The following is a 21,103-nucleotide window of genomic DNA, read 5'->3' on the forward strand; positions in this document are numbered from 1 at the left end:
TCCCTCTCCCCATGCTGACACCACTTGTCTGTTCCTTGTTTAACCAATGACTGTGGAATGGTCTCACAGGCACATGGGAGGCCAGGAAAGGCACCTGAGGACCCACAGCATCCACCCACCCACCCCATTCCTCAGCTTACCTGTCCTTATACTTGATGACAGCGTCCACAATCTTTTTCATCTTTTTGGTGAGGTTGGGCGGGTTGGGGGAGAGCTTCTCAGCAGGTGGCCGCCCACGCTTTTTTTGCTTCTTGCTCTCCTCGTCCTTGTCGCGGCTACGGGTGCTGGTGGTCGGGGTGGAGGAGCCGGCGTCGCTGTCCCGCTTGCGTTTTCGCGATGATTTCTTCTGCCGAACCTCCTCTTCGATCTCCTCCAGCGTGCCCTCCTCGATGGCCTTCAGGGTCAATAGTGGTAAAATAGGACAGCCAGCACCGAGGTTGACAAGCAGAGGCCGCGGCGCAAACCCATGGGTTCTGGCTGGGGCAGGACACACACCAGGGCTCTCAAAGGCTCCAAAAGGCCACGAAAGGCCAGAGCACACCCCACCCACGCCTGTCCTTCACAAACAGAGGGTTGTACTTTAAAAATTAAAGAGTAGTATTTTCACTCCCGTGTAATGGACTCCTGTATCCCTCCACCCAGAGGTGACACTATTAACACTTCTCTGGACCCGCTGCATCTTTTTTTAAAGTTTGGGGTGAAACGGTTTTAAGTGCGCAGCTCAGTGGCATTAGGTACATTCACATTGTGTGCAGCCACCACCACCATCCAGCTCCAAGATCTCCTTGCCCTTCCCACGTACATGTGCACAACTGAGACAGCATGGAACTGTATCCACGTACCACACCATGACTCATGTTTATGCTTACTATATCCTGGATGCATTTCCTGTCGCTTTTCTGCAACATAATTTTTAATGCCTGTTAAGTATTTTATTGCAAAAAGGGCCATAATTGTTCATGGGCATTTGGGTTATTTCCACTATTTGGGGCAAGTGTGACTACTCTACATAATGGCATGACTGACATCTGTCTTTTCTATACAGATTACAGAAGTGAAGCTGTTGAATTGAAGGACATCAACGCGTACAATGTTAATTTTAAAATGATCCCGATTTATTCATTCTGAATAAGTAATTTGCATGTTTAAAACAAAGGGAAGGGAAGCCAGGTTTCCAGGGGAGCTTGGAATCATAAAGAGAGGGGGGCTGGACTCAAAGGGATGTGCTGGTCATTCGTCTCTCATTTATCAGCTGTGACTATGAAATGGGCAGGGGGCCTAGCACAGAGGACAGCACTGAACAGAATCAGACAGACTTCCCACAAACGTGGGTCAAGTGCCAGGAAGAAGGGTGAGTGGTGCTCTGATTGTGGAGCAGACCTGTCCTGCTTAGAGGTTCAGGAGCTTCCTAGAAGAGGTGGCACAGAGCTGAGAACTGAAGGGTGGGGGGAGGAAAAGACATCCAGGCCACAGGAACAGTATGGAGGGCTTGTGGCAGGCAGGAGGGACTGAAAGAAGGTCAGCACAGGGGAGGGCATGTACTGCAGGCCCAGTGGGGTAGGTGAAATACTGTCCCCCGCCCTGGTTGGAGCATCGGCCCGAGCACCAGAGACACAAGTTCAATTTCGGTCAAGGGCACATATCTGGGTTACAGGTCTAATTCCGGCCCTGGTTGGGGCGCATGTGGGAGGCATCCAATCAATGTGTTTCTTTCACAGTGATGCTTCTCTCTCTCTTTCTCCCCCTCTCCCTCCCTTCCTCTCTCTCAAAATCAATGGAAAAAATATCTTTGGGTGAAGATTAAAAAACAAAAAATACTGTTCCACAAAATATCCAAATGGAACCTCGGAATGTTATTTTATTTGAAAATAAAATCTTTGCAGATGTTATTACTTAAGAATCAAGCAAGATGAGTTCATCCTGTGTTAGGGTGGGCTCAAAATCCAATGAGGGTGACCTTAGGAGAGACAGAAAGGCCACACAGAGGCACAGGGTAGAGGCCATGTAAAGATGGAGGCAGAGAGTGGAATGATGGGGCCACAAGCCAAGGAATGCCAGGGCGACCACAAGCTGGAAGAGGCATAGAAGGCTTCTCCCCTAGAGCCTTCGGAAGAAACAGGGTCCTGCTGACTCCTGGATTTTAGAACCCTAGCCCTCAGGGACTGTGAAAGAATAAATTGCTGTTGTCTTAAGCTACCAAGTATGTGGTAATTGTTATGGCAGCCCTAGGAATATCTAATATCTGGGTTTCTGGTCCCTGGGCCTGCAAGGCAACAGCCAGCAACATTCTGAAGGATTTTGGCACATAGGGGATAAGAGTGCCTATCAAAAAAGTAATGCCCATTACACATCCACTACTAAGAGAGGAGAGTGCCTGTTTTGGGCAAACATATTTATTATTAATGTAAATTTTATTGCGTATGACATATAAAAAGCTATGTGATCAATGGGGAAAGAACAGTCTTTTCAACAAATGGTACTAGGACCACTGGATATCCACAGGTAATAGAATGAAGTTGGACCCTAAATTATTGCTATATACAAAATGAACTTAAGAGGATCACGGGTACAAATGTAAAAGCTGAAACACTAAAACTTGAAAGAAAATATAGGGGTAAATCTTTGTGACCTTGCATCTCGTGAGAGATTCCCAGACAAGATCCCAAAGGATAAGCAGTAAGAGAAAAATAAACTGGACTTCATCAAAATTAAAAACTTTTGTGCTCCAAAGGAAACCATGAAGAAGATAAACCACAGATCAGGAGAAAATATTTGCAAATCACACATCTGATAAGAGACTTATAAAAAAGATATACAAGTGGCTAATAAGCACATGAAGATGTTCAATGCCATTAGCCACTAGAAAAATGGAACTCAAAACCACAAAGAGACACCACTTTATACCACTGGAATGAATAAAATAAAAAAGAGATAATAACAAGTATTAACAAGGATGCAGAGAAATTCCCTCATATCCTGCTGGTGTGAATGTAAAATGGTGCAGCTGCTTTGGAAAACAGGCAGTCCCTCAAAAGGTTAAACATAGAATTACCATTTGAGACCCAGCAATTCCACTTCTAGTATATACTTGAGAGAAATCAAAACACGTCCTCACAAAATGTGTACACAAATGTTCATGGCAGCATTATTCACAATAGCCAAAAAGTGGGGACAACCCAAGTGTCCATCAACTGATGAATGGATAAAAATGTGGTATATCGTACAATAAAACATAATTCAGCCTTGATAAGAAAGAATATGTGCTTATATCATGGATAAACCATGAAAATACTTTGCCTCGTGAAAGAAGCCAGAAGAAGCCAGACATCAAAGGATCACATGTTGCATGATGCTATTTCTATGTAATGTCCAGAATAGGGTGACTGTCAAGGGCAAGGGGGAATAAAGGGAAGGAAGATAGCTAAAGAGGAAAGGGCTTCTTTTTTGGGATGATGAGAATGTTCTAAAATTGGTTTGTGATGACAATTTCAAGACTGATAATATAGTAAAAACCATTGACTTGTACATCTTAAATGGGTGAATTTTGCAGCATATAAATTACACCTTCAAAAAATGTATATAAAACATTAGTAGCATATGGCAAAAGGCACTCAGTGTCTCAAAAATGTGGGGGTGGTAATGCTCCATGGAAGCTGATACAGATCTGTAACTGGGCCTAAGTTCCCTCATCAGGAGTTTTCTTCTTGGCCCCGGAGCCCTGGGCCAGAAAACAGGACACTACACCCACCCCTCACAAAGGTTTGCCTGGTTCCCTGGCATGTTTCAACGGCCCCTCTCATGCATATCTCAGTGGGTGAGTTTCCAAGTCTGGGGTTATCTGAGCTCGTAGGCAGGGACCGGGTCCCAGTTAACCCAAGGGAACCCTAGGGTGTACGATCAGAGGCAGCACCTCTCATTCTGGGATGTGGCACTCAGCAGGGTGCAGCAAAAGCCATCACCAACCTTCTGGGAAGAGTTGCTTCAGGGACATTTTTGTGAAACAACTTCCAGGTTGGATTTTTTAATCATTACCTCTGCACTCAGAGCCCCCAAACATGGGGGGGGGGGTCTGATTTATCACTACAATCCCAGTGTCCATGCAGTGGGCCCTGGGCTGGGGCCCTGACTCAGCATTCTGCAACTATAGCTACAGTGCTGGGTGCTACCTGCTGAAAACGAGTGTTGACATCACCTCTATTAGTAACTGTGGTTGCAGTCTCATCGGCAGCTCACTTCCTTCTCCTTCCTCCCCAGCCTGGCTAGGAGTCCAGGTCCTAAGGTGACGTACTTTTGGGGTGATGTGTCCAAAGCGGGGCTACCTGACCCCATCAGCATTTGTGAGCAGCTGGCAGAGCAACTGATTGTTCACTAATCTCTGGCTGTGTTTCCTATAGACCGGCGCTCAGGAGACCTGCACCATGCTGAGATCGGCAATGTTTTACTCTAACCTCATGAAGAGGTGAACCCTCACACGGAAGAGGCCAATTACATACAGCAGTGAGTTTTGAACTGCTTGGGGATGGCACTGGTGCTCTTTCCTGTCTCTGGTCGGGAGGAATTGAGCAAACCTGACCCTATGTTAGACGTGTTGCTGCCGTGAATGAAAGCCAAGAACGGCTGAAAGAAACACGCTCAGGTTTTGAACAAAGGCTGAGCTATCGTGGTGTGAGCCTCTCCTCCCCCAGCCCTGCTCCTCGCCGGCCATCTCTGGCATATACCTTGAGCCACTGCTTCTCCGTCAGTGAGTCACTGTAGTCCACCTCCTTGCGGTGGCGGGAACCACGGCCAAACATCTTCTCTTCTTCTTCCTCGCAGGTCAGCCGCTCCACCTCCGCATCGTCCTTGATGATCCAGGAGGGGAGCTCATCCTCCTCCATCAGGCGTGGCTTCCGCTTGGGGTTGCGGGCTTCCTCACGCCTGCGGTCCAGATCCATGCGCTGGGGAGCAAGGAGAGGGTGTGGACAAGGAGAGGCATCAGCACAGGGAGAGCCAGGAGAACATTCAAGGGATGTTGATAAGGGGCTGCTTCTTGGCCTCGGGGACCAATGCCCCAGCAGCAGTCAAACAGCAGCTCTGGGTATTGCTAAGGCCAAGGTGGCCTGGCTCCTATTTCAGGCCCTGGCTAGGGGCTCTGCTTTAGGGACAGAGAAAACTGGGAAGGACTGACGAATTGCATCAGGGAGCCGAAATGGGGTGACAGCTTCAAAGTATAGTCTTGCAGGAGGCACAAAGCCTGCTGGGGCCAAGAGCCCAAACTAATACCATACTTCTCATCCAGAAGCATGAGGTATTGGTGGCCAAGGTGTTCACCAGACCCTTGGCTTTAGACAGAGCCTCAACAAATTCAAGAGCACAGGTACTGAGGGTCACAAATGAGAAGGATGGCTAGGTGTGTGTCCACTACCCCCCTGACACTCTTAGGACATGGAAGAAAGATGGGTCAATTAAGAGGCATTGTGGGGCCACCCCTAGCTCCATTATCACCCAGGGACTCCAACATCACTGAGAGTTTTTGCTCTGTTTGAAGTCATCAGGGCAGGGCATGTGAACCCCTCCAGGCTCCCAGTTTCAAATGGGTAGAAAATTGAGCTCCCTAAAGGTGTGTGAGGCGGAAATGCCACCTCAACTCCCGCCTGTGGTGCTTACCATGAATAGATCAAACTCCTCTTCGTGCCGGGCAATCATCTGATTCACAGTTTCATCGTCGGGCACTTCATCTTCTTCCTACAAGATTTCCCATCATTAGTTCAAGGGTGGAGAGGCCAGGATGGGCGGTGGCCGGGCTCGGAGGCGAGCGGCGGCATCCATGGGAAATGAGCTGGTGGTCCCAGTCCGGCTGCAGTGGATGGCGACCCACACAGCAGCGAGAGGCACACACACACACGCACACGCACGCTCCGTGGGATCAGGGCCCTTGCTGGCCATCTCAGCCGAGAAGCCGAGGATTGAATGGGCATGGAGACTGAACTACCCCTCTCACCTTTAGAGGTGGCTCCTCCAAGTCGGGGTTGACGCCCGCTGGCGGAGGGGCAGTGTGGGCGAAGCTGGCACTGCCGCTGCCCGTGCTGCAGTGTCTGCTCTGTGGATAAATAGAGGACTTCAGTCTCCAGGGCTGTCAATCCAGCGTCTTTCACCAGCAGTTTAGAAAAAAAAAAAACCACTTCAAAGAAAAAGCAAGTACTCATCCTCTTTCCTTTCAGCCCACACTCCCTTTACTCCAAAGGGATGCAAAAAAAGAAAAAAGAAAAAAAAAAGAGTGCAAAAAAGGTAAAAAAACAAAAATGAAAGCCACTCATGCATTCACCACTCACGCTGGGGAAGGGGTGGGGGCCGGTGCTGCCCTCACCTCGTCCTGCTCCTCATGCTCCAGGATGGCCTGCAGGAAGGCACGCCTCTCATGGCTGGAGGACTTCTGGTCAAACATGCCAGCCTGGATCACCTTCTGATCGACGTTGAGCTTGTACTTGGCCGCAGCCAGAATCTTCTCCTCCACACTATTGACTGTGCAGAGGCGGAGCACCCGCACCTCGTTTTGCTGCCCAATGCGGTGGGCTCGGTCCTGCGCTTGCAGGTCCTGAGGAAGAAACACTGGTCAGTCCCGAGCAAGCACTTTAGAGTTTTAAGGGGGTGTTTGACCTTGCAAAGCCATTGGGAGAGGTGGGGTCTTTTGATTATTTTGTGCCTGCCTCTTGCCTGGCCATTCTGCTAGTCCCAACCAGGAGCCGCCTGGCTGGGAGTTCAGGTACAGGATCGGGAGCCTGTGCCAGGAAGATTTCATCCTGAGTTCCTGCAGAAGTGTCACTTTCTTAGTGAAACTTGAGAAATACTCAAGAAGATAGCACAGTTTGGGAGGACAACCCCTGGGTGGTTATATCCCAAGCAGCTCCTATCGCAAATGCATGGGTCCTCTTGCCTACCCCAGGAGGGCCCTGTGCTCAGCGTGACTGTATCATGGTACCATTAACAGGATGGGGGCAAAGCTGGATAGCATGTTGGCGATGCCTACTTTCGTTGTGGACCCTAGTACTTCCTTACTGTGCAACCAGGCCCGAGCTCAACCTCTCTGAACCTCAGGTCTCACTCTGTTCACGCGAGCCACTCTCCTGGCTATTGTGTACCTGAGAGGAGCGAATGGGCATTGAGTGCTCAGTCCAGTGCCTGGTGTGGAACAAGCTCTGATAAAGTCATAGCCGTGACTGCCAACTCAATTTCGATCATCACCCCCAGCACAGAACCAGGAGGGATCCCACGAAATATTGTGCCAGGGGGCTGGGGCTGTTTGGGGCTGAACTCAAAATTAGTACCTAATGGGGGACACAGAGGTCACACCTGCTTGGAGACAGGAGTGTCCTCTCTCCACTGCTGGGTGCCCTGGCTTGGCCAGCATGCTTCCTGGCAGGGCCAGCACTCGATGGCAGCTCCCAATCCCTGCAGTGAGCTTAGTGGCCTCTGATACTGCCCAGTGTGACAGAGGAAGGACAGGGCTCCACAGGAGCTTCTGCCTGCTGCCTGCTGCCTGCTGCCTGCTTGCTGACAGTAGAGGCACACCCCAACCACCTCCTGGGAAACTGGCCAGTTGTCAAAGTCCAGGCAGGAACTAGTCCCCAAGCTGACAGTAGAAAGGGATGCTAGCAAACACCCAGGGTATTCGTCCATCAGATGGGCTATCATTTACACACTGATAATGGGTGCCACCAGGCTGTGGTAAGAGTATACTCACATGCCATCAGTGGGAAAGAAACCTGGAAGCCTTCTGGAGGCCACTTGGGCAGAAGCAACTATATCATGAAGGGGACATACCCATGAACCAAGCAATCCCACCTCTCAAGGTTGACCTGGCTGGTGCTCTGAGAGTGCAATAATAGGGCTCGCTGAGGGGGCTAGTGGTCACGCCAAACACCAGAACCCAGATGTCTGATAACTGGACTTTGAGTTAAAAGTCTGAGAGCCACTGTAAGCTGGGACGGCCAGCAGCTGATTAATGCTCACACAGAGATGAAACACCCCAGCAGCTAAAGGGAAGGGACATGTCCTGGAAAATGCTATATTTTTGTGAAAAACAGAACACACATATTAGATGCTGGCATACACTCAGAGAAGAGCAGGATGGGTGGGGAAGGGGAAAAATGGACTCTACATTAACTTTGAGTTATTGATATTTTCCATTTTTAAAGTTAAGAAAAAGTTAAATATTTTAAAACTATTGTATCTCTAAAATCACATCTTTGCACCTACTGGCACGTGTCCCCATGGAATGTATACAGGTAAGAAACAGAGCAGCAGTACACAAAGTGCATAAAAGATGACCCAGGTTTTGTTTACAAAAGCAAACGGCCTAGGACATCCATCATAAAACAGCAACGATTACTGCCAGCTGATAGGAGTGGGGCCTTTTCCATTTTCTGTCCACATGTGTGTTAATACCAGAATTTTTTTTTTTTAAATTGATTTCAGAGAAGGGAGAGGGACAGAGAGATAGGAACATCAATGATGAAAGAGAATCACTGATTGGCTGCCTCCTGCACGCCCACCTGGGGATCGAGCCCGCAACCCAGGCATGTCCCCTTGACCGGAATCGAACCTGGGACCCTTCAGTCCGCAGACTGACACTCTATCCACTGAGCCAGACCAGCTAGGGCCAGGCTTCTTTTTATATATGTAACAATGGAATATATTTTTGTCATATCAGAACAAAAAGCTATTTTTGGTTTGAGAAACAGAGGGGAATGAATATAATCTGGGCTTCTCTCCAAAAGCATCAAGCACTGTAGGTGCTGCTCCCGGGCCTGGGAGATTTCAAGGAGGCTAGTGGCGTTCATGAGGCTCTCCCTGAGCCTCAAGCTTCTCCACCCAGGGCACCAGGGGCTTTTACCTGGTGGGGGTTCCAGTCACTGTCAAAAATGATCACAGTGTCAGCTGACTGGAGGTTCAGGCCGAGCCCCCCGGCCCGGGTGCTGAGCAGGAAGATGAAATACTCGGAGCCGGGCTCATTGAAGGTTTTCAGCAGCATGCCCCGATCCTCCGCTTTTGTGGTTCCTGCCAGGTACAAGGCCAACAGGGTTAGTGGGGTGACTGAGGGGGAGATAGGCAGTAGCAAAGAGAGACACAGAGGAACATGTGCTTTGGAGAACAGAGACTGCACCTACATGTGACACCACTAAAAGCCACTCTCCCCATCCCAGAAGGAAAGAATGAGCCCCATGAAGATGGCTGCGCCTCCTCCGTATAAAACAGGGATGCTGCAAGAACTAGACCAGGTGGGGGCTGAAGCCCAGAAAACACCCAGGCAACAAGGGCTCCCCAGCAACTGATCAGAGGCCAAGAGTCTGCCCTCAAACCTACTGCAATGAGATTTCTTGGTTCAGAGAGAATCGCCTACATGCAAGCACACAGGTGTCTTATTTCAGCGGCTCATTTCCCTTTGGGCAGGACAGGCTTCTAAGAGTTACAGGGACTCTCAGGTGTTGGCCCAGGACAAGATCCTCAGCATCATGAGTACCAGAGAGGCATGTAAGTACTCACGATGCTATTGCTGCCAGCTCAGAGCAGAGGTACCTTGGCAAATTCAGGAGTCATTTTTGGTGATGAAACAAAAATTAAACACTTCCTGCCACTCACCTACAGGTCCCAATGAACAGTGCAAAGGCCCGCTGCCCTCCAGATGTGCCCACAGCTACAACAGATCTAAGGAGGGGCTGAGGCCTCAAGTGGGGCAGGGACAGGGCCAGGAGGAGGGGCCACCTCCCCAGGTGCCTGACCTGCACCCTTACTCTTACCACTCTGATGGTGGAAGGCTCTATTTTTATATAATGTGTCACTGAGCCCCCTTCCTCCATTCTTTACTAGTTTCTATCCGTTTGGCAGTGTCCGTGAGAAGTACTAGGGATGAATCATGCTTAACCCACAAAATCCTCATCCTTATGGAAATAACTCGTCATGGAAGAAAGGAGGGAAAAAGGGTAGGTGGACGGGCACTGAGGTGGGTGAAAACACGCTTTCCAAATACTGTACAGCCTGTCCTTTGGAGGGTTGGGATGGTGACACAGAAAAGAACGGGCCCTCCCAGAGGATGGAGCAGCTGGAGAGGCCAAGGCACAGAGAGAGAGTAAGGTGAGACCCATGATCAGATTTGTGTTTTTAAAGGTTGCCCTGGACAAAAGTCCAAGAATGGGCTGAGGAAGGCAAGATTCAGGGCAGGTTCTGGGACCGATAATCAGCCCAGCAACCACCAGTCCGTGGTCTGTGAAACCACAAGATGCAGAGTGAAAGACAACACAGCGATACAGACGTTTGGGGCATCTGACCATGGAGATGGACTTGGCAATAGGCTTAGATAAAGATTCTGAGTTGTGCGGGGAATGAAGAAACTACCTTAACCATGTTCACCCCAATGGCACTCAAGTTCATTTTTCTCATGAACACCATTGATTCTTGCCATCTGACAGAGGATGGGGACTGCATGTTGTCAGCATCTCACTCAGTCCACTCCTGCCCCAGGCTCCCGTGTGGTGGGGTAAAGGCAGGAACACTGGCCTCCCTATGAGAGTGCAGGGTCACAGCCAAGCAGTTCCCAGGGTCTTGCTACTCTTACCCCTGCAGCATCCAGTTCCCTCCTCTCTTTCCCACTCAGTGCTCATGGTTTGAGCAGGAACAAGCCTGGTTTCAGCTCCAGGCCTGATCAGTGAGAGTGGCACTGACACCTGGGCAGTGGAGATGGGCATGTGGCTCACAGCAGCTAATGAGGGCCAGCCCCTGGAACTCTCTGTTGGGGACACTGCGCAGGCAGAAGGGCACCTGGAGAGTATGTCAAGGACAAAGGCACCAAGAGCCCAGGAAAGCCCCTCCAGCATCACCTGAACCCTGGCTCAGCTGTGCCCACAGGAGGAGAATACAGCCCTCCCTGTAGCCCTGAGAGCCTGTGTCACTGAGCGTGCTGCTACACTCACTCCTGCTGGGACACCTAGGGGCTCGGACCTCGTCCTGCCTTGCAAGGGAGGGCACATTGGCCAGAAGCTCTGCCAGCAGTGGATAAAGAGACCCCTTAACAAATGTCTCTCTTGGTCAGACTCACCATCGAGCCTGAGGTATTTAAAGCCACGATACGCAAAATAATCTTCCATGATCGTCATGAGGGAGGTCATCTGACAGAAGAGTAGCACTTTATGGTTGGTGGCACGAAGTTTGGGCAAAATTCTATCGAGGAGCTCGAATTTCCCTGAGGCTCGGTACAGGTCCAGCCTGGTGAGTGGAGGGAGGAGGGAAGAATACACACAATGTTAACAATGGCACATAGTAGGTGGGCAAAGGAGGAGGCACGGTCCCGTCTCCAGGCTGAACTGAGCCAGCCTACACGGGCTGGTCATCAGGGGTGAGGGCACACAAGTGACTTCCTAGGCAGATCCCCTAACCCCATAAAGATTCAGCAAAGCCATTTCAACCCAACTAAAACACACTCAGGCCATCCTTGGTCAAGGGTGGCCATGTAATCATCATCCAACTTGGATACTTGTGAGAAGAGACGCTATTAGTAACTCTGCAACGTCTCCATTTTGTTAAAGAACCAGAAGCCATAGCTCACACTGTAGAGTGCCCACACTGAGCCACACACAGGGCTAATGGTCACTGCAGCTCCTCTCAGTCACTGCAATCTACTACCCCTAGTTTACCAGATGTGGAAACCGAAGCTGGGGACAGCGTAACACGGTTGCTGCAGTGCCTGGTCCAGGACTCAAACCCACATCTGTGGGAGCCCACTAAGCAATTCGGAATAAAAAAGGACAACTCAGAAGAATGTTTTACTTTTTGATGTAGTGCCTCTACTCTTGGAAGTGGCTTAGTATCCCAGAGAAATGATGGTGTTAGCAAGGCTGCTGGCAATGGTGAAATCTAGATGCAGCTTCCACATCGAACACCAGGGCTTAATGAAGCCTGGGCTGAAGGTTATAAACAATGCCAGGGAAAGCACACCCATGGCAAGGTGGGCAGCACACCATATGGAGGATCTCCCTGTTGGCAGGCAGAGTTAAGGCTCAGAATGGTGAAGAAAGCTGGTAACATTCAGAGAGCCTTGGGGGAGGTGGCAGAGTGGGGCCTGGAAACCAGGTTCAACCTTAGGAATTCTGCCTTTTGGGATTAATGGTGGACAACTCTCGTGTGGAGGATTTATTTTCTTCCTTGAATTTGTCTACTTTTTCTAAACTTTCGGTCATGAACTTAATGCCTTTGAAACCAAACCAATGTAACAATAGCAACAGAACCAACAAAACATGTGAGAAACACCACCACATGGCCCGCCTGCCCACCCCATACAGCAGGGAAGCTTCTCACCCTTGGACGATGCCACCGGTAAATCCCAGGTGCTCGGAAAAGGACTCCTGCAATGGAATGAGAGACAATTCAATGGGGGGACAGGGGGACGGGCAGAAAAGTGCTGCCCAGCACCATGCCTCTGACCCCTCACCCCAGTGCTCAGTGCCTGCCCACAGTGGCTCTGAAGCCACAGATGTCAACTACACCTCTTCTATCCTACCCGTGTATGCCCCTTCCCCGTGTTTTTCCAATGAAGGAAAGGTAGTCATGATATAACACTCAACCACCAAAATGAGCACACAAGGGGAGTGTGCACCGGAGACCACCCTGGGATTGCGGAAACAGAATCCTAGGGGCACCAGAGGTATTCCAACAACCCAAAAACATTACGCCAAAACACAAACATGTATGTGTGTGCTTTTCAGAAACAAGAATCCAAATTCTTAAAGGGCACCGTGGCCCAAAACGGTATGACCCGGAGACTTCCTGAAGAGGAAAGCTGCTCTGAGTCGATGCAATGACCCAGGATGGCCCCACATGTCACTGAATGGGAAATGCTAGTGCATCAATGAACAGAGGCAGTGTGACCCCACAAGGTGAAAAATGACCCAGAGAGGAGTTTCCTAATAATCTGTGGTTATCATAGGGTGGGCTTTCAAGGACTTCCATTTCTATCACATTTTTTCTACACTGTTTTGATTCTTTCCCATAAGCACTTGCAAACAGCAAATCAACAGAGATAAATGTACAGGCATTGTCTATTTAAAATATTATAAACTATTTTTTTTTTAAGTTATCAAGGAGAAGCAATCTAGCTCTGCCTATGGGATCAGTGGCGCCGGCTATCCCCGGTGATGGGTGCTCAGGGCAGCACCAAGAGGGGGGGCCTCACCTCGATGTGCTGGAACATGTACGGGTGGTTGCAGATCTTCCTCAGCTGCATGATGGTGTTCATCAGGGTCTTGGTGCCGCCTTTGCCCTGCAGAGGAAGAGAAGAGTCCCACGTCAGGCCTTGTCCCAGGATGGGGAGGGATGGGTGGTGGAAAGAGGATTGTGGAAGGAGAAGCTTTAGGGGCAGGTATGGCTTGTGGCAGAGAAATGAGGAGTGAAGAACTGGCTCCTGTGGAAACTCAGAGGCTTGAAACCAGCTCTGGGGGGAGCAGAGACTACCCGGCGCACTGGAGGGATGGAAGGTGGGAAGGAAGGGAAATAAGAGTGACAGCTAAGGCTGAGTCACAAACGCTTTTTGAAGCCAGCCTCATTCTTGTGGCAAGTCTCTGGGGGCTGCAGCCGGATGGGTCATAACTTAGGAAGATTGCTGGCTACAGGGTGAAGGAAGGATTCAGGAGTAAGTGGGTGCCGTGGGACAGAAGTAAACCTGTAAAAACGCTGCTGCCATAGCTCAGGTACAAAAGGGCCCTAACAAAACATCTAGAGGAGGAAATGGGGAGGTAGGGCTAAGCTTGAGGTACTGGGTGTTGAATCAAGAGACCCGGGATGATAATTTCAGTTCAGGTAAAGGATGGGGTAGGGGGGCACTGGGACCTCAGAGAAATCCCAGAAGTCAGCAGCCAGCCCAGCTCCCACTCCTCTCCACTGTAACACCACCCCCCTGCCCAATGTCACTTGCTAAAAAGGTGAAAGGGCTAAGTGTTCATGGCTGTTGGGGCAGCTTTTTCCCAGATGGGAAGGTGGGGCTCACTAAAACATTCTAATTCTGCGGGAATTAGTGCTGGGCCCTGTGCTGCCACTGTCACACCCATGGAGGCTAACATTTCATAAACAAAAAGGACATCAGACAACATCTGACTTGGGAGGCTCTTGGGGCCCTAAGTGTGCCCCAGAACTGGCCCATGAGCCTCTGCGCCCGCAGCCTTACTGACTGAGCCCATTGACACCAGCCATGACTTAAACAATAGCTCTGCAATGCCCTCGGGATCACCACTTCATGGGGCCTAGACCACAACAATAAGCTCCAAGAAGGTGGGAGACCTGCGGGTTACAGTGTGCACAACCCCACACACCTGGCTGCCCCGAATCCACCCGCCTTGGATACTTAGGTGGGGAAGTGGGGCCTGGGCAAACCTTCTTGTCCTTCTCAGAGCCATCGGTCAGCAACACACCCTTGGCCTGCATGTGCCGGTACAACACACGTTGCAGAGCAGACATGTCGCACTTGATGACGTACTCCACCTGTAAGGGACACACAGCGCCATCGGGGGGGGCCAGGGGTCCTGAGCCTAATCCCCCACCTGAGTGCATCTATCTCTTGGCAGCATCCTGGGCCCTGGGATGTGTGCTCTGATCAAGGCACACAGGGGTGATGGTGAAAGGGCCCCAACAGCTGGGGACATGAGGGAAGTGATGCACCAGGACAGAGAAACATGGAGGGGGAGTCCTGGACTGCTCTTGCCCCTACGGCATCTGCTCGCTCCCTTTCTTTCCCACTCTCAGTGCTCAAGGTTCCAGCAAGAACGAAGACTGATTCCAGCTTCAGGCCCGATCAGTGATAGCTCCACAGCCACCTGGGCAGTGGAGAGATGGGCATGTGGCTCACAGCAGCCTAATAAGAGCCAGCCCCTGGAACTCTGGGGAAAGAGATGGGCTGCCTCTCTGTTGGGGACACATGTGGCCACCTTCTAAAGGCCTCTCCAAGTATGACTAGAGGGGTAACTGGCCAGGAACCCCAGCCCTGCCGGGGGAAAGGAAAGGGAGCCCTTGGGGCCCACTGTGGTACTGGTTCCCTGAGCAAGAATTCAGGGCCATTTCAAGATTGGGGAGCAGCCCTGAGAGCCCATGGTCCCAAGCTGAGCTTGTGACATAGTTGGGCAGGACCTGCCCAAGCATCTGACCCACTGACAACAGGTGGGATTCTGTACTCTAACCTACCAGTCCTGCCTTCCACTTTAGTGATCTGGAGGGGGTGAGCAGCCATCCCTGGGATGGATTTACTCCAGAATGACAGGGCAAGGCCAGGACCATGAGACCACAGGCCAGGGACAACAGGAAAGCCACCTGGCCAGGCCCACCCTAGGGAAGCTCTGCACTGTGGTTTCTTCTACTTAAAATCCTCATGGTACCTTTTCAGGCAACTGAGCTTCAACCTCCTTCTTGAGCCGCCGGAGCAGGAAGGGCCGTAGCACTTTGTGGAGGCGACGAATGATGAGGATGGTCTCCTCCTCGTTTAAGTCCACCTGGCATGCCACGAGAAATGGAAACTGAGTGTTACTTCCAAAGGGGGGACATCTGGAGTCACCCTGTGCCCTGCCCTGCCTTCACAGACTGCCTTCTGTTTTATGGGGTTTGGCAAAACAGAAAGGGAAAACAGAGAGGATCTGAGCCCTTCCCTAGAAATGCCAGGATGTGGAACCAAGGACCCCAGGGCACCATGTTCCACAGGCCTTATAAAGAGAAACATAGCCCTAACCGGTTTGGCTCAGTGGACAGAGCGTCGGCCTGCGGACTTAGAGGTCCCAGGTTCAATTCTGGTCAAGGGCATGTACCTTGGTTGCAGGCACATACCCAGTGGGGAGTGTGCAGGAGGCAGCTGATCAATGTTTCTCTCTCATTGATGTTTCTAACTCTCTATCCCTCTCCCTTCCTCTCTGTAAAGAATCAATAAAATATATTTAAAAAGAAAAAAAGAGAGAGAAACATAGCAGCATACAGTGCTGTTTCCCCGCCAGCACATCTAAATGAAAGCTAAGTGGAACGATGGGGGCCACATTCATAAAGTATTTGGTGTAAACCAAGTGCTTCTCATGGAGGGCTCTACCACTGAGAACCCCATATCCACTCTCATTTCAGCTGGGATGGGATGGAGGGAAAGAAATACTGGTCTCCCAGGGTGACTGCTACTCTTGATAAAAGATTAAAAAAAAATTTTAAAAAGTGAAAAATAAGCCATGGCAGGTGTGACTGGGTTGGAGCATCATCCTGTACACCAAAGGGTGGCAGGTTCAATTCCTGGTCAGGGCACATGCCCAGGTTGTGGGTTTGATCCCCAGTCTATTGATTTGTGTGTGTGTATGTATGTGTGTGTGTGTGTGTGCGCGCGCGCTTGTGCACGTGCGTGTCTGTCTCTCTTTCCATTCCTTTCTCTAAAAGAAATTAAAACAACGAACGACATACTTTACCAAAAAAAATAAATAAATAAAAAGGTTAAAAATAAAGTAACACCTGAACTTTTCTTCTGTGGGTCCCCTAAAAAATCTCTTGGCAAAGCTTTTGCTCAACTTGAAAATAAAGGAAACTAGAGCATTTGCTTCTCAGTTATTGGATGGGGGTCCTGGTACTCTTGGAAAGGTCTGTTTCTCCTTCAGAATGGCTTCAGCCTAAGCTGGTGTCAAGGAGGGGTACCTCACAGATGATGCTGGCAGAGGCCCCTCTGCACACATGGTGTGGTGGCCCCAGCTGTCCTGCACCTGTCTCAGGAAAACCTCATAATCGGGAACTAGAGGGCAGTGACGCTCATTACCCGCTGCAGTTGTACCTACTTCCTCAGTTGCCAGGTTCTGGCGGCTTAACTGCCTTCAACAGAAATGCAGCTGGCCCCAAAACACAGTTTAAACCCCAATAGCATAGCAGCTCATTCTGGAGTCTGCTTGAGGAGTTCATCAAGTGATGAGGACCTAGCCCCTTTCAGCCCAGATGCCACAGTCTGGTTTTCAGTCTGCAATGCCACCCATGGCCATTTAGGCCTTGAGATCCACCGGCCATAGAGCTCTTTAAAAATAAAATACACAGCTCTAGCTGGTTTGGCTCAGTGGATAGAGAGTTGGCCTGTGGACTGAAGGGTCCCAGGTTTGATTCTGGTCAGGGGCACATGCCTGGGTTGTGGGCTGGCCACGCCCAGTGGGGAGGAGGGGGGGGCGCGGGTGCAGGAGGCAGCTGATCAATGATTCTCTCATCATTGATGTTTCTATCTCTCTCTCTCCCCCTTCCTCTCTGAAATAAAGAAAAATAAAATTAAAAATAAAATACACAGAATATGATGTTACTCCTGTGACTAAAAACTTTTGGGCTTCCCACTGCCCTTAGGGTAAATCCTTAAAGGGACCAACAGGCCCCTCAGGTCCTATAACTGCCCCTTCACACCCTTGCTCTGGCCCCACAGCTCCCTCAAGGCCATATTCCTCACTGTGCCCTCTCTGTGTCTGGGGCACAGGGTCAAAGAAGCCCCAAGTGTCTCCCCAGAGTTAACCTCCTCAATCACTGCTCTTCGCTAGGACCCTGACACCTACCACAGTCCCAGCCCGTTGTGGTGGGCACTCAATGCACACCCAGCTCCTCTGAGGGTGGCCCACAACCACAGTTCCCTGCCCCATCTCACCACCACAGGGCTGGCTGCGCACACCCACCTTTTCTCCAGTCATGGCAAAGGGCGCATTGAACCACTGCTCAAAGGTGCTGCAGCTCTTGAAGATGGTGGGCAGCAGGAAATTGAGGAGTGCCCAGAGCTCAGGGAGCTTGTTCTGCAGTGGCGTGCCTGTCAGCAGAAGGCGGCGGGGAGCCACGTAGTGCGTGTTGAGGACCTGAGTCAGCTTGCAGTGGTGGTTCTTCATGCGGTGGCCTTCATCCACGATCATGTACTTCCAGCGGATCTGCAGGCCCAAGAGCAGGCGTTTAGAGGAGAGGCAGCAGGGCTGCCCCCAGGTGAGCAATACTCTCACAGCCATTAGGCAAGAGGGCTCCATGTGGAAGAGCTCATTGAGGCATGACAATGTCCCCTGACAAGGGACCAGCTCACCGAGAGAAAGCCACACAACATGCCTCTATAAAGAATGGGGTACGCACGGACAGACAAGGAGACATGCCCGTGAACTATACTGTTGGATGAACAAAGCAAGTTGTAGAAAGTAGTCTGGTTTCCTTCCCAAAATTACATATACATATGCTAGTCTGTAGCACAGAAAAATCGTCAAACAGCACCTCCCCTCACTGATCAGAGCAGTCCAATGCGGGGGAGAGGTGCATCTACAGGGGCCTCAGTGAGGTAATGAGTACATTTTCCAATCAGCAGGCTGTGCCTTTAAAGGTAGAGAGGCTCAGGCAGGTTCTGAGTATGAGCCTGGGGGCTGGGGCTGTGCTCTAGAACCTGTCCGTGGCTACACATCTGATGGATAGGGGCCAGACATTGACTATATCAGTGTGTGGCCGTCCTGAACTTTAGCCTCTTGGGGACACAGAGTGAGTGAGGCCTGCGTGACGCAGAGTATGTCAGATCTGGCTGGTGTAAGGGCACAACAGCCTTCTCCCACGAGGAAATTCTGTTGCAGAGTGTTTGCTAATTAAAGCCACTGTCAGGTAAGCACAGATAACTTTGTACTGAGTCAGAGGGTGACCACACAATGTACATCTGCTCTCTGGGCCTCTCTCTCCTCATCTGTAGGCTCAGAGATGCCTATTAAGCACCCGATATCATCATTCTGACCAAGTCCCTGAGGTGTGGTAACTTGTAAACATCTCCATCTTGGGTCAAAGACTCTACCCTCTACTTCACTCTATTGAATGGTTAGAGGTGAGACCAGATGCATCATCTTCAGCCTCGACCTCTCCTCAAACCAGGAAACAAGGGATGGTGTCTGTTTTATATCACTATGTTCTCAGTAATTCAGTATGGCCTAACCAGAGCCACCTTCACAACTACGTCAGCTAAGAAGCCTGTACAGCCCCCACCGAATTTGCCAGCCCAGCAGCCCAAGGCTGACGGGCCACACAGGGCCTCAGAGAGCATCATGGGCTGTTTTCCCAAGACTATGCTGGGGGAGGCACAGTCAGCAGTGGGGGTGGGGGGGGGGCTAAGGTCGCTGGAGACAGGTAAAGACAAGGCTGACTTCTCCATGACCCTATCAGGACACTGCAGGAAGACAGGTGGGTCAGGAGGCATCTTGTGTGACCAGACTCTTTGGGAAAAGCCCCAGGAGAAGCTAGCACACGTGCTATGTAGGCGACCCCATCTCTGGATCTAACCCCAGGCTAGCCTGGGAAGAAAGAGGCAAACCCAAGGTCACCTTGACAGGGACCTTGCATATACACAGCAGCTATCTTTATACACATGTGCAGGGGAATCAGTGAAAAATTACTTGCAAGGGGCTTTGAGAAGATGTTAAGTGTTCACATTCATAACAATCCTGGATCGGGCTGGATCACATGCTCCCTGATAGCACTGAGTGCTTAGGGCTGGTGTTTTACATGAGGACACGCTACCTTCGCAAGGATGTGCTTGTCTTTAATGATGTACTCGTACGTTGTTAGCAAGACATTGAACTTGCCACTCCGGAGCTGGGGGACGAAAGCCCGTCTGGCTGCTGGAGAGCCCTGTGAAGAAGAGAAGACATGCACACATCAGCCTCCAGGGGAGAAGAATTAGGTGAGCTGCTGGCTCCTGTTCTCCAACCGCAATGTGCTGAGTGCCAAATGCAAGGGGCGGAGAAAGGCTTGTGGGTTCTCTGGGAGGCTTGCTGTCTGCACCACCATCTGCCTGAGTCCCAATGGCAAATCTGCTCCCCACCTCTTCCTGGGTCCCCCTCAGGCTTCCAAGCTGAACACCAGGGCATCCTCCTTAAAACCTCCCACTCGAGCACTGGGCACTGAGATCATTTCCTGACAGAAGCTCCAGCCTATTTGCAATGAGCAAACCTGCCCAGTCCTGCTCCCAGGTCCAAACTCCTGCATCCTCCTTAAAACCCCCCACTCGAGCACTGGTCATTTCCTGACAGAAGCTCCAGCCTATTTGCAATTAGCAAACCTGCCCAGTCCTGCTCCCAGGTCCAAACTCCTGAACCATATGACCAGAACCCCAGAGTTCTTCAGGTTCACATTCCACACAGACTGATTGCCACTGGGTCCCGTAAGCTTTTGCCAGAAATACTTTTAACTCCTCAAACGTACCGTTTCCTCCACACATGCTGTCCCTTCTGCCAAGACCCCTCTCCCCAGCATGAGCAGAGAGCCTCACAGCACAGGGTGAAAAGCCTGGTCCCTGGAGCCTAGTGACCAGACATAACCTGGCTCTGCAACTAAGTGGCTGCATGAGGCCCTGTCTGCCTCAGTTTCCCCACCAGGAAAACAAGTACAATTAAGTCCCCACTTCACAGGGTGAACTGATAAGAAATAAACATTACCCCCCAAAACAAGTGACCCCAAACCTGCATTAACACCACGATCCCAAGTGTACAACATAGGAAAATGCGCACATATGCCTCATTATTAATGCAAGTTGACTTCCCTATTCACTATCTGTATTCCTTACTCTCCTACCCTGCTCTCACCGATGTCCACTCTACAGGCTGCGACATACCTTGTAGGACACCTTCACCACGGAGGGAGCCCATTTGTCAAATTCGTAAGCCCAGTTTGACAGCGTTCTAACGGAAACAAGGAAGGAACAGTCAGGTTCTAGTTCAGTCAACAATAGCTCACTGTTCATACCAATGTCCACTGGGAAGTGAGGCCAGTGTGGTCGTGGCGCTCAGAGCTGGCAGAGTAACTGATGGTCTCCAATGGGGGCAAGTGAGGGAAGGTGCCGGGGGAGGGAGGATCAGGGACACACAAGTGTGGCGGCAGGTACAGGGACAGTGAGAAGCCTGGGTCGGCCTGGATTAGAGTTGGTCGACCAGAGAAGGCTGAACCCAGAAGTTGGACCTTAGAGACCAGTTCTCTGTCATCACTATGGGTCACAACCATCTGTGGGAATAAGCTATAGTCTATAAACCTGTTACCAGGAAAAATGCACAGACTCATGGTGCTTTGTTTCAGGTTCAGAACCATGCTAGATCATGCTATGGAACCT

General features: G+C 50.6%; 1 protein-coding gene across 1 annotated transcript in view; it reads right to left on the bottom strand.

Moving 5' to 3' along the window:
* LOC102247024 (transcription activator BRG1) overlaps positions 1-20,751 on the bottom strand; it is a gene marked incomplete at its 5' end in the record, with an annotated part of 41,011 nt that extends 20,260 nt beyond the window's left edge. The window contains 14 exons of the mRNA XM_005861389.2: positions 141-394; positions 4,719-4,937; positions 5,647-5,724; positions 5,981-6,079; positions 6,347-6,574; positions 8,873-9,036; positions 11,072-11,238; positions 12,328-12,374; positions 13,202-13,288; positions 14,395-14,502; positions 15,390-15,503; positions 17,670-17,912; positions 19,519-19,629; positions 20,612-20,751. Of these exons, the coding sequence (XP_005861451.1) occupies positions 141-394; positions 4,719-4,937; positions 5,647-5,724; positions 5,981-6,079; positions 6,347-6,574; positions 8,873-9,036; positions 11,072-11,238; positions 12,328-12,374; positions 13,202-13,288; positions 14,395-14,502; positions 15,390-15,503; positions 17,670-17,912; positions 19,519-19,629; positions 20,612-20,751 (2,059 nt within the window). The remainder of the gene's footprint in view (positions 1-140; positions 395-4,718; positions 4,938-5,646; positions 5,725-5,980; positions 6,080-6,346; positions 6,575-8,872; positions 9,037-11,071; positions 11,239-12,327; positions 12,375-13,201; positions 13,289-14,394; positions 14,503-15,389; positions 15,504-17,669; positions 17,913-19,518; positions 19,630-20,611) is intronic.
* Between the last annotated feature and the right edge of the window lie 352 nt (positions 20,752-21,103).

Source organism: Myotis brandtii, unplaced genomic scaffold (assembly GCF_000412655.1).
Source record: "Myotis brandtii unplaced genomic scaffold, ASM41265v1 scaffold1496, whole genome shotgun sequence".
Taxonomy (NCBI): Eukaryota; Metazoa; Chordata; class Mammalia; order Chiroptera; family Vespertilionidae; genus Myotis; species Myotis brandtii.